This window comes from Schistocerca gregaria, chromosome 1, assembly GCF_023897955.1.
Source record: "Schistocerca gregaria isolate iqSchGreg1 chromosome 1, iqSchGreg1.2, whole genome shotgun sequence".
NCBI lineage: Eukaryota > Metazoa > Arthropoda > Insecta > Orthoptera > Acrididae > Schistocerca > Schistocerca gregaria.
In genome coordinates, this window is record NC_064920.1 from 1,118,306,427 (window position 1) to 1,118,320,383 (window position 13,957).

The 13,957-nt window shown below is 45.7% G+C and overlaps 1 protein-coding gene across 4 annotated transcripts in view; it reads right to left on the minus strand.

Annotated features, from left to right (window-relative positions):
• The window catches only part of LOC126283710 (glutamate receptor ionotropic, kainate 2-like), a 651,295-nt gene that overhangs the window by 15,594 nt on the left and 621,744 nt on the right, over positions 1-13,957 (minus strand). For all 4 annotated transcript variants that reach the window (XM_049982296.1, XM_049982293.1, XM_049982294.1 and 1 more), the window contains one exon: positions 3,370-3,470. In XM_049982296.1, the coding sequence (XP_049838253.1) occupies positions 3,370-3,470 (101 nt within the window). The remainder of the gene's footprint in view (positions 1-3,369; positions 3,471-13,957) is intronic.

A 13,957-nucleotide genomic window follows, 5' to 3' on the forward strand; every position in this document is an offset into this window, starting at 1 on the left:
ATAAAAATGGGGGTTCCTATTTAAAAAAAAAACAGTTGGTATCCGTTTGACCTATGGCAGCGTCATCTAGCGGGCCAACCATAGCACCATCAGATTTCCCCCTTCAAGATAGGCAAGTTCCAATCTTTGTAGTTTTTTTTTTTTTTTTTTCGTTTGGCGCTTATTTCGTGAGATATTTGGTCGCTATCGAAATGGTAACACTGGGTGCCGATATTTCATTTTATATTATATTTTTCGCAATTTTCGTTACATACTTAAGATTGTTCTTTTGAAATTGCAGTAGCACATTATTGTACTTTCACTGTGTGACAGAGTCTTACTACCGACCATTCTTGACGTCCTGCCTTTCTCTTTGACTGTGTGAAGCAAGTATAGGTGGCATAAAAGAAGTACACTGGAAGGTGGCGGTGTCAATGAAATAACAAGATTCCCGATGTGAAGAAACACAACGCCAGTTGCGTTAAAAATCAAATTTTAACGCACTTAGTGTACTATTTCTTTTCATCAACAGTAATCTTGAAAAATAGCTGCTGAAACTTAAGAACAATTATCTAAATGAAAAGGTTGGTCTTTGCAGTGTGCGGAGCCATGTGAGGAAAAATGGCTCTCGGCGCTACGAACAAAAACTGCAGCGTTTAACTTTAAGACACAGTTTTGACTCTACAACTCCCAGGCCACTGCTGTTTGTAAAGGGGAAAAAACACAGGGAAGTCGACAATAAGTGTACCGGACAAACGCGATATGTGTCGAAAGCCACTGGACATCTTTTATTATCCCACATCCACGCTACGCAGTTGCCATTATTATCAACGTGGCTATCGCCAGGCGTAAAGATGCATTATATTCCTGTCAGTTTTTAATCAAAGGAAGATAAGGAGGCTGCTTGTTTTACAGAATATATAATAATACACACATCAAAAAATGTTTTGCATCACCTCGGTTCCGAGAGTTCCGGACCCTGAACAGAAAATTGGAATAGAGATCAACATAAACATCATTTCCGCCATTTTTGTTGCTCATGAAAACCACACATTGCATATTTTACCACCGTAAATAGATATCTTCAAAGGTGGTGGTTCAGATTGATATACACACTGATACCTCTAATACCCAGTAGTACGTCGTCTTGCATTGGTGCTTGCCTGCATTCGTCGTGGCATACTATCCATAAGTTCATCAAGGCACTGTTGGTTCAGATTGTCCCACTCCTCAACGGCGATTCGGTGTAGTTCCCTCAGAGTGTTCAGTGGGTCACGTCGTCCATAAACATACATTTCAATCTATCCCAGGCATGTTCGATAAGGTTCATGTCTCGAAAACATGCTGGCCACTCGAGTCGAGCGATGTCGTTATCCTGAAGGACGTCATTCACAAGATATGCACGAATGGTGCGCGAATTGTAGTCCATTAAGACGAATTCCTCGCCAATATGCTTCCTATATGGTTGCACTACCGGTCGGAGGATGCCGTTACTGCGCCTTCCATGACCACCAGCGGCATACGTCGGCCCCACATAATGCCACCCCAAAACAGCAGGGAACCTCCACCTTGCTGCACTCGCTGAACAGTGTGTCAAAGGCATGCCTCCAAACACGACTCCGACGATTGTCTGGTTGATGGGATTTGCGACACTCGTCGGTGAAGAGAACGTGATGCCTATCCTGAGCGGTCCATTCGGCATGTTGTTCGGCCCATCTGTAGCACGCTGTATGGTGTCGTCGTTGCAAAGATGGACTTCGCCATGGATGTCGGGAGTGAAGTTGCGCCGTACTGTGCACAGTTTCAGTCGCAACACGACCTACTGTGGCTGCACAAAAAACCATATTCAAAATTAAGGAGTTGCTGTCAGGGTTCCTCCGAGTCATAATCCGTAGGTGGCGGTCTTCCAATGCAGTAGTAGCCCTTGGGGGTCCTGAGCGAGGCATGTCATTTACAGTTACTGTCTCTCTGTGTCTCTTCCATGTCCGAACTACATCGCTTTGGTTCACTCCGAAACGCCTGGACACTTCCCTTGTTGAAACACCTTTCTGGCTCAAAGTAACAATGCGGACGCGATCGAACCGCTTTGTTGACCATCTAGGAATGGCAGACAACACGAGCCGTCTACCTCCTTCCTGGTGGAATGACTGGAATTGATCGATTGTCTGACCCCCTCCGTCTCATAGGCGCTGCTCATGCATGGCTGTATACATCTTTGGGCGGGTTTAGTGACATCTCTGAACAGTCAAAGAGACTGTGTCTGGCCGGCAGCTGCGGCCGAGCGGTTCTAGGCGTTCCTGCCCGGAACCGCGCTGCTGCTACGGTCGCAGATTCGAATCCTGCCTCGGGCATGGATGTGTGTGATGTCCTTAGGTTGGTTATGCTTAAGTAGTTCTAAGTTGTAGAAGACTGATGACCTCAGATGTTAAGTCCCATAGCGCTCAGAGCCATTTGTACCATTTTTTGACTATTTCTGTGATACAATATCCACAGTCAACGTCTATCTTCAGGAGTGATGCGAAACTTGTATGATGTGTGTATATCAATACTGAAATATACAGCTCTAAAACCAGCAGTATATTAATACTGTTCAGCCGATATTTTTTAAGGCCAGTAAGACGAAATTTTTTCCTTCACACCTCTGTAAATCGATGGAGAAATGCATCAAACCAGTCTCTGGATTAAGACCATAACAACATCAACTGTAAATCCATACTTTTTAGATGTATCGAGGACTGATGGTAGTATTCTTTTACATATCGATATGTCGTTTCCCCGATATTTTTTAAAATATCAACAATCCTAGTTATGTATTTTCCGATCCGATGGTGATTTTCTTCAACTCATTGCAATAGTTCGTGCATGTGCTCTGTCACTAATTACGTCGATGTCGCTCGGACGTTAAATTCTAATCTTCCTTCCTTCCTCGTTCACAACATACGTCGAGGGTAAAGATGCACAGGTACGTCGTTCAAATGGTTCAAATGGATCTAAGCACTGTGGGACTTAACATCTGAGGTCCTCAGTCCTCTAGACAGAACTACGTAAACCTAACTAACCTAAGGACATCATACACATCCATGCCCGAGGCAGGATTCCAACCTGCGACTGTACCAGCAGCCCGGTTCCGGACTGAAGCACCTAGAGCCGCTCGGTCACAGCGCCCGACAGGTACGTGGTTAATTAGTTTTGCTAAAATTTGTCTGGTCATGGACGATAGAAGAAAAAATCGTGTGCGTTTTGAAACCAGACAACGAAAAAGAAAAATTCAGGGTAACACTGTGCATAACGTCACATAGCAGAGTGAATAGAAAGAAGGAGCGAGGTAACGTGTTTCACACTAGGAAAAAGAAATATTGGGTTTCATTACAAGTTAAAGCAAGCACTCACCAGTTCTGACTGCGTGTTTCTCTTGGAGTTGTAGCAGAACTCGAATATCGCTACGATTACAGCGATGGCGAGACCACACAGCAGAACTACGAAGACGCCACCTGTAATAATGGAACACTGTTAGTGCAGTTTGCTAACTCAAAAACAGATGATGCAATTCTTGTAAAAGGTAGAAAAGAAGCGACGCTGTAGTTGTGAATAACGTGATGATATGCATGTACAGACAAACAAATGACTACAGTTTTAGGAAAATTGGATTAATTATTCAAGAGAAAGAGCTTCATAAAGTGAGCACTTTAGTAACACATTCGCCCACATGTGGCCATTACGCAAGCCGTGACTCGGGTTAGCTTGACTGATAGAGTTATTGGATCTTCTTCGGAGCGACATCGTGCCAAATCCTGTCAAGCTGGTGAGTTAGATCATCATAATACTTAGCTTGCTGGAGGACAGTGCCTGCAAACATTCTCAGTTGGGGAGAGATCCGGCGACCTTGCTGGCGGAGGCAGGGTTTGGCAATGGCGAAGATAAGGAGCAGAAACTCTCGCCAAGTGTTGGACATTAAGGTGCTGAAATGTAAGCCAAGGATGGCATCAAGACAGGGAGACCTGGCGTAAAATATCGGTGACGTACGGCTGTTTCGTAAGGGTGGCGGGGATGACAACAAAGGGATCCTGCTACGGCATTAGTGGTTGTCGAGCCGTATCGTCAGCGACAGTCGGTTTTGCATCCCACTACTGTTCGGGGCGCTCCAGATACGTCTTTGGTCTGGAATATCAGAGAATTGCCTTCAGTCATGAGTCCCGCTTCTAAGTGAGCCCGATAGTTACGGAAGACGTGACTAGAGGGGCAACGACGGAGGTGGGATTCCAGTCTGAATGTCTCTAGCCAGACGGCAAGACAACCAGGCGTGATGGTCTGCAGTGCCATTTCTTTTCATAGTAGAACCACTTTGGTTGTTAAATGCCGCACACTTACAGCGCAACAGGTCTAGGGCGATATTCTTTCACTTCATGGTAAACCATTCTCGGCTTATACGCATCATCATCATCATAGTCATGTTCTTCCAAGGATTATGTGTATTATGTGTTAAAATCACTTGTTCCTGTCTCTAACGTCCATCCATCAGCCATCTCTTACGAGGTCTACATAGGTGTCTCTTTCCTTTCGGCCGATAATTTGTTACCTTTTTTTAGCGCTCTATTTTCTGTCATTCTATGAAAACGATACATCCGCTTCGTTCCATTGTCTTCTGTCATGTCATTAACTGGGAAGATTTTTTAATCTGATCTTGTCGTTTCAGACTTTGTTTTATCCATTTCGTTATAACAGTCCCTTAAACCTCTCATGAACTTCACCTCTGATGCTTATATAGGTGAGCCTTGTTGTTTTATTTACTATTCCCGGTTTGGAACCATATGCAACACTAGATTCAGCAGTAACTTTATAGAATCTCACTTGTTTTCTTTCTTGTTTTTTTTCCCCAAAGTTCTTCTAATTGTTCCACAGATAGCTCTACATTTATTAACCTTGTTCTGAATATCTTCGTCACAGTTAAAAGTAGTATGACATCCTAGATAAATGAAGTGCATACTTTTTCTAAAGCTTTCTCATTAAATTTTTATTTTTTTTAGATCTGACTGAATTCTTTCCTTTTACAGCAATTATCTTCGTCTTCTTTGCATATATAGTTAAGTTATACTGCTCTTTGTAAATTATCTTTTTGTTCCTGCATATTTATCTGCTCATCAGCACATAACAGAGTATTTAACGGTACACTAGATTCTGTTTTAATCCCTAACAGTATTTCATCTTTCCACTTCATAACTAGGTCGGCAGTATCTAAATTAAATACAGTGGGTGATAGACTGCGCCCTTGTCGAACACCCTGATTTATTAAAATTTCATCTGACGTTTTCGAACCTAAGCTTATAACTACTGTTGTATCTACATATCCTAGACTCTTTATGGTGTTAATAAGGTACTTAGGAAAAATCTTTCCAATATGTACCACAAAAGCGGTCTACTGACCTTATTAAATGCATTTTCATAATCAATACATCCTAAAAGCGTTTGTAAGCCGAATTCGTGACGTTTCTCAACAATTTCATTACTATGAATATATTATCACAACACGAACGTCCCTTCCTAAAGCGTGATTGTTCTTCAGAGATTACTGTATCAGCGATGTTTGTAATCGTTGCTTAAGTACCAGCCCAAAGATTTTATATCTGCATTTAGTAGATTTATTCCTCTATAATTTCCTATGTCTTATAAAATATATAGAAATAACTTTAGCTGTGTTTCATTTTTCAGGCACAGAACTGTTCTTCCAATGCATATTTAAAAATTGGAGGAAGCAAAATTTATCTTTATGGAAGAAACGCCACAGCTTTTAAATGTAATACATCAATTTTACAAAAGTTTGTTCTCAAACAGTATATTCTTCCCGTACTAACATACGGGTGTGAAACTTGGATTTTAAATAAGTTTGTCGAAGAAACTGCGAACGTCTCAGAGAGCTATGGAGGGGTCACTACAAGGGAACACTAAGATAAACCGGAGAAGATGTGAAGACATAAGAGCAAGAAGAGGCATTCCGGAGGTTGTGGAAAGGTTAAAAGCTGTAAAATGGAAACGGGCAGTACATATCACACGAAAGAAACGGCGGAAGATGGACGAAGTCCGTACTAGACTGTAGTCCCAGAGAAAGACGAAGACCACAGCGCAGATAACCCAACTGCTGGGATTAACAACTGAAGAATCTTGTAGGCTTTATCTGGTTGTGGACAACAGCAGGAAACAAAGGTCTATGGAAACATTTCGCTGGGCAACAAATAAATAAGCCGTAGGAGTACATCAAGTCGAATGACAATGTACACCTAATTGTAGGAAAAGCATCTACTTCTAACTCTATAATATGTGAGGTCTTTACATCATTGTACTCACGTATGGAGCTCAGGAAGAATGATTGTTTAAATGCCTCTGTACGTGCAGTAATACAGTTAAACTTGCCGTAACGATTCCCTTTCCTTTCTTGAGTCATCGGTCATTGATGGTTTGAGGCGTCCCTCCACGAATTCCTCTACAGTGGCAAACATTTTATCTCAGAGTAGCAACTGCAACCTACGTTATCCCCAAGTGTCTTCACACATATCCTATCACAGAATGAAGGCTTTCACGACCGAATCACATAGCTTCTAGTAAACTTTTCAGGACGTCAGGTCGTGGTCCAAGAAACTCTTCGGATGCTTCTATAGACCACCTGGATTAGGATCTGTAGTTTTAGAGCGCTTCAGACAGAACTTGTAGAATATCATTAGCAATTTTCCTGATCATGCCGGTGCAATAGGGAGTGACTTCAACTTTCCATGTATAGATTGGGAGTGTTATGCCATCAAAACTGGTTCCAGAGACAGGGAATCGTGTGGCACTGTTCTGGATGTCTTGTCCGAAAATTACCTTGAGCAGATACGAGTGTCGGAACTTAAATAGAGGCAACTACTTATTCACAACCGACACAAAAAAGTTACATGTTTGCACCTATTACTGTCCTTCAAAGTAGTCACAATCGTTGTGTAGAACCTGTTGCCAGCGATGTGGAAGACGTAGTATATCGTTAGCAGAGCCTGTTCTGTTCATTGTGCGAATTGAGCGGTTTACTGCCTGTCGAATCTCTGGAACAGTTCTGAAGCGAATGCCACGAAGTGGTTTTTTCCTCTTCGGAATCACATCAAAGTCACAAGGAACTAATTCCGGGGAGTATGGTGGTTGGTACAGTACTTCCCAATCCCATCGACCCAACAGAGCAGACACAGCCTGCGCTGTATGCGCCCGCGCATTGTCGTGCAAAATGGTATGTGGGTTGCGTAGAATGTGTCGCCGCTTCTTTCGCTAAGCTGGTCGCAGGTGATGCTCCACACAGGAACAGTAATACTGTGCATTGATGATCTGCCGTGGAGAAACGTAACGCGTTAGGATAACACCATCACAGACGTACACGAGAATCACCATAACTTTCACCATACTGGGGCTCTGGCTCACTTTCGACTTTTGCAGTGATCCATAATGACACCATTAGCTGGATTGGCGTTTCAGGTTTGGCTCGTACTATGTGGCCCAAGTCTCATCCATTGTTACGATATTGCGCAAGAAAGCCTCTCCTTCGCGCTCATAGCGCTCCAAGTGCGTCTGAGCATCGTCGTAACACATCCATTTCTGCATTTCTGTCAAGTCATACGGAACCCATCTAGATGCAATTATTCGTATGCCCAGGCGTTCATTCAGGATGCGAAGCACAGTCGCATGCGCTAATCAGGTTTCTTGGGTGAACTCACTGTCCACTAACGCTTCAACAGCATTCACTTCTTCTTCAGAGACGCTAGGACGCCCTGCCCAATGCATGCCTGCCACAGTTTGCCGAACTTCGTTGAAGGTTCTTACCCAACGTGCCACTGTTCTGTACGGCAACGCCGAATCCCCACACGCCTCTTGAAGACTTGCTGATACTGTCTTACTATACGACCTCTGGCACATTCAATCTTGATCCATCTCCGTTACTCCTGTTTCGAAAACATAGTGGCACCGTTACGTAAGGCTACTCGCTTACAGGTGACTGGCTTTACCTCGATTGTGAGCACGCGGGTGACGTCCATTTGCTCGGAGGTAAGGTCGATATGTCAACAACTTGAGCTATCAGCGACAATAACAGTTTCCATTGCATAGTGTCTCCACAGCAGAGTTGCCACTATTTAAGTTCCAACTTACGTAGATAGAGAACCAACTCATGAGGGTAACGTCTTAGACCTCCTGGCAACAAACAGACCGGAACTTATCGAATCAGCTGACGTAGAGGCAGGTATCAGTGATCATAACGCTGTAACAGCATCTATGACGACAGGTACTACAAGGAATGTTAAAAAAGGTAGGAAGATGTACTTTCTCAGCAAGGGTGACAAGATTCAAATTTCAGAATATCTCAGCAGTCATCATCAAATGTTCTGCGACGAGGACGAAGATGTGGAGAGCAAAGGAAAAAATTCCTAGGCATTGTACAGTACGTCCTAGACAAATGTGTTCCGAGTAAGGTTGTAAGGGACGGGAAAGACCCACAGTGGCTAAATAGCTGTGTTAGAAACGCGCTACATAAACAAAGAGCACTTCATCTCAGATTGAAGAGGAGTAAAAACCTAGCTGACAAACGAGAGCTGAAGGAAGCAAAATGAGCGTAAGGAGAGCAATAAGAGAAGCGTTCAATGATTTTGAAAGTAAGACTTTGTCATCCGACCTGAGAAAAAACCCTAAGAGATTTTGGTTGTATGTAAAATCAGTAAGTCGGTCAAAAACATTCTATTAATTCTCTCAGCGACCACAGCGGCATCGAAACCAGAGATAACAGAGGGAACGCTGAAATACTGATTTCGGTCTTCCTAAGTTGTTTCACCACGGAAGATAGTAACACTATCCCTTCTTTCGACAGTCGTAGGAATATCGAAATAGCACATATTGAGATAACCGAACGTGGAACTGAAAAGCAGCTACAATCACTTAGTAGTGGAAAGGCTTCAGGACCAGATGAGATACCTATAAGAGTCTATAAAGATTATGCGAAAGAACTTGCACCTCTTCTAGCAGTAATGTACCATAGATAGTTTGATCAAACCAAAGGTACCTAACAACTGGAAAGTAGCGCAGGTCATTCCCGTTTTTAAGAAAGACCGTAAGACAGATCAACACAGTTATAGACCCACATCGTTGACGGCAGTCTGTTGTAGAATTATGGAACATGTTTGATGCTCAAGAATTATGACGCTGTTGGAAAATGAACATCTGCTTTAAAAAATCAGCTTGGATTCCGTAAACAGAGATCCGGTGAAACTCAGTTCGCTCTGTTCCTACACTCCTGGAAATTGAAATAAGAACACCGTGAATTCATTGTCCCGGGAAGGGGAAACTTTATTGACACATTCCTGGGGTCAGATACATCACATGATCACACTGACAGAACCACAGGCACATAGACACAGGCAACAGAGCATGCACAATGTCGGCACTAGTACAGTGTATATCCACCTTTCGCAGCAATGCAGGCTGCTATTCTCCCAAGGCGACGATCGTAGAGATGCTGGATGTAGTCCTGTGGAACGGCTTGCCATGCCATTTCCACCTGGCGCCTCAGTTGGACCAGCGTTCGTGCTGGACGTGCAGACCACGTGACACGACGCTTCATCCAGTCCCAAACATGCTCAATGGGGGACAGATCCGGAGATCTTGCTGGCCAGGGTAGTTGACTTACACCTTCTAGAGAACGTTGGGTGCCACGGGATACATGCGGACGTGCATTGTCCTGTTGGAACAGCAAGTTCCCTTGCCGGTCTAGGAATGGTAGAACGATGGGTTCGATGACGGTTTGGATGTACCGTGCACTATTCAGTGTCCCCTCGACGATCACCAGAGGTGTACGGCCAGTGTAGGAGATCGCTCCCCACACCATGATGCCGGGTGTTGGCCCTGTGTGCCTCGGTCGTATGCAGTCCTGATTGTGGCGCTCACCTGCACGGCGCCAAACACGCTTACGACTATAATTGGCACCAAGGCAGAAGCGACTATCATCGCTGAAGACGACACGTCTCCATTCGTCCCTCCATTCACGCCTGTCGCGACACCACTGGAGGCGGGCTGCACGATGTTGGGGCGTGAGCGGAAGACGGCCTAACGGTGTGCGGGACCGTAGCCCAGCTTCATGGAGACGGTTGCGAATGGTCCTCGCCGATACCCCAGGAGCAACAGTGTCCCTAATTTGCTGGGAAGTGGCGGTGCGGTCCCCTACGGCACTGCGTAGGATCCTACGGTCTTGGCGTGCATCCGTGCGTCGTTGCGGTCCGGTCCCAGGTCGACGGGCACGTGCACCTTCCACCGACCACTGGCGACAACATCGATGTACTGTGGAGACCTCACGCCCCACGTGTTGAGCAATTCGGCGTTTCGTCCACCCGGCCTCCCGCATACCCACTATACGCCGGTGTGTCAGACCCACCATACTTGCTCCGGACACTGCGAGAGGGCTGTACAAGCAATGATCACACGCACGGCACAGCGGTCACACCAGGAACCGCGGTGTAGGCCGTCGAATGGCGCTAGCTGCGCAGCATTTGTGCACCGCCGCCGTCAGTGTCAGCCAGTTTGCCGTGGCATACGGAGCTCCATCGCAGTCTTTAACACTGGTAGCATGCCGCGACAGCGTGGACGTGAACCGTATGTGCAGTTGACGGACTTTGAGCGAGGGCGTATAGTAGGCATGCGGGAGGCCGGGTGGACGAACCGCCGAATTGCTCAACACGTGGGGCGTTAGGTCTCCACAGTACATCGATGTTGTCACCAGTGGTCAGCGGAAGGTGCACGTGCCCGTCGACCTGGGACTGGACCGCAGCGACGCACGGATGCACGCCAAGACCGTAGGATCCTACGCAATGCCGTAGGGGACCGCACCGCCACTTCCCAGCAAATTAGGGACACTGTTGCTCCTGGTGTATCGGAGAGGACCATTCGCAACCGTCTCCATGAAGCTGGGCTACGGTCCCGCACACCGTTAGGCCGTCTTCCGCTCACGCCCCAACATCGTGCAGCCCGCCTCCAGTGGTGTCGCGACAGGCGTGAATGGAGGGACGAATGGAGACGTGTCGTCTTCAGCGATGAGAGTCGCTTCTCCCTTGGTGCCAATGATGGTCGTATGCGTGTTTGGCGCCGTGCAGGTGAGCGCCACAATCAGGACTGCATACGACTGAGGCACACAGGGCCAACACCCGGCATCGTGGTGTGGGGAGCGATTTCCTACACTGGCCGTACACCTCTGGTGATCGTCGAGGGGACACTGAATAGTGCACGGTACATCCAAACCGTCATCGAACCCATCGTTCTACCATTCCTAGACCGGCCAGGGAACTTGCTGTTCCAACAGGACAATGCACGTCCGCATGTATCCCGTGCCACCCAACGTGCTCTAGAAGGTGTACGTTAACTACCCTGGCCAGCAAGATCTCCGGATCTGTCCCCCATTGAGCATGTTTGGGACTGGATGAAGCGTCGTCTCTCGCGGTCTGTACATCCAGCACGAACGCTGGTCCAACTGAGGGGCCAGGTGGAAACGGCATGGCAAGGCGTTCCACAGGACTACATCCTTCATCTCTACGATCGTCTCCATGGGAGAATAGCAGCCTGCATTGCTGCGAAAGGTGGATATACACTGTAATAGTGCCGACATTGTTCATGCTCTGTTGCCTGTGTCTATGTGCCTGTGGTTCTGTCAGTGTGATCATGTGATGTATCTGACCCCAGGAATGTGTCAATAAAGTTTCCCCTTCCCGGGACAATGAATTCACGGTGTTCTTATTTCAATTTCCAGGAGTCTATATAAATGACTGAGTAGAAAGCATCGGATGCTCTTTAAGGCTATTCGCAGATGGTGCAGTTTTCGGTACCAAAGTAGCAACGCCCAAAGGTAGTAAGAATTTGCAGAAGGACTTGCAGAGAATGGAGGAATGGTGCATTCCCTGGCAGTTGACCCTGAATCTAAATAATGTAACATATTGCGCCTACGTAGGAAAAGAAATCCAATACTGTACAGCTACACTAATCATGACAAACAGCTGGAGGCAGCGTCTGCCGCAAAATATCCAGGCGTAACTACCCAGAGCCTCCTTAAGTGGAATTACCATATCTACATCTACATCTACATGACTACTCTGCAATTCACATTTAAGTGCTTGGCAGAGGGTTCATCGAACCACAATCATACTATCTCTCTACTATTCCACTCCCGAACAGCGAGCGGGAAAAACGAACACCTAAACCTTTCTGTTCGAGCTCTGATTTCTCTTATTTTATTTTGATGATCATTCCTACCTATGTAGGTTGGGCTCAACAAAATATTTTCGCATTCGGAAGAGAAAGTTGGTGACTGAAATTTCGTAAAAAGGTCTCGCCGCGACGAAAAACGTCTATGCTGTAATGACTTCCATCCCAACTCGTGTATCATATCTGCCACACTCTCTCCCCTATAACGCGATAATACAAAACGAGCTGCCCTTCTTTGCACCCTCTCGATGTCCTCCGTCAATCCCACCTGGTAAGGATCCCACACCGCGCAGCAATATTCTAACAGAGGACGAACGAGTGTAGTGTAAGCTGTCTCTTTAGTGGACTTGTTGCATCTTCTAAGTGTCCTGCCAATGAAACGCAACCTTTGGCTCCCCTTCCCGACAATATTATCTATGTGGTCCTTCCAACTGAAGTTGTTTGTAATTTTAACACCCAAGTACTTAGTTGAATTGACAGCCTTGAGAATTGTACTATTTATCGAGTAATCGAATTCCAACGGATTTCTTTTGGAACTCATGTGGATCATCTCACACTTTTCGTTATTTAGCGTCAACTGCCACCTGACACACCATACAGCAATCTTTTCTAAATCGCTTTGCAGCTGATACTGGTCTTCGGATGACCTTACTAGACGGTAAATTACAGCATCATCTGCGAACAGTCTAAGAGAACTGCTCAGATTGTCACCCAGGTCATTTATATAGATCAGGAACAGTAGAGGTCCCAGGACGCTTCCCTGGGGAACACCTGATATCACTTCAGTTTTACTCGATGATTTGCCGTCTATTACTACGAACTGCGACCTTCCTGACAGGAAATCACGAATCCAGTCGCACAACTGAGACGATACCCCATAGCTCCGCAGCTTGATTAGAAGTCGCTTGTGAGGAACGGTGTCAAAAGCTTTCCGGAAATCTAGAAATACGGAATCAACTTGAGATCCCCTGTCGATAGCGGCCATTACTTCGTGCGAATAAAGAGCTAGCTGCGTTGCACAAGAGCGATGTTTTCTGAAGCCATGCTGATTACGTGTCAATAGATCGTTCCCTTCGAGGTGATTCATAATGTTTGAATACAGTATATGCTCCAAAACCCTACTGCAAACCGACGTCAATGATATAGGTCTGTAGTTAAATGGATTACTCCTACTACCCTTCTTGAACACTGGTGCGACCTGCGCAATTTTCCAATCTGTAGGTACAGATCTATCGGTGAGCGAGCGGTTGTATATGAGTGCTAAGTAGGGAGCTATAGTATCAGCGTAATCTGAAAGGAACCTAATCGGTATACAATCTGGACCTGAAGACTTGCCCGTATCAAGCGATTTGAGTTGCTTCGCAACCCCTAAGGTATCTACTTCTAAGAAACTCATGCTAGCAGATGTTCGTGTTTCAAATTCTGGAATATTCCATTCGTCTTCCCTGGTGAAGGAATTTCGGAAAACTGCGTTCAATAACTCCGCTTTAGCGGCGCAGTCGTCGATAACAGTACCATCGGCACTGCGCAGCGAAGGTATTGACTGCGTCTTGCCGCTTGTGTACTTTACATACGACCAGATAGTACGAAAAGCAGGCACCAGACTCAGATTCATCGGAAGAATATTATGGAAATGTAACTCATCCACTTAAAAGGTGCTTGGTCGCCCGACTCTTGAGTACTGTTCATCTATCTGGCATCCCTGTCAGGTAGGACTGATAGAGGAGATAGAGAA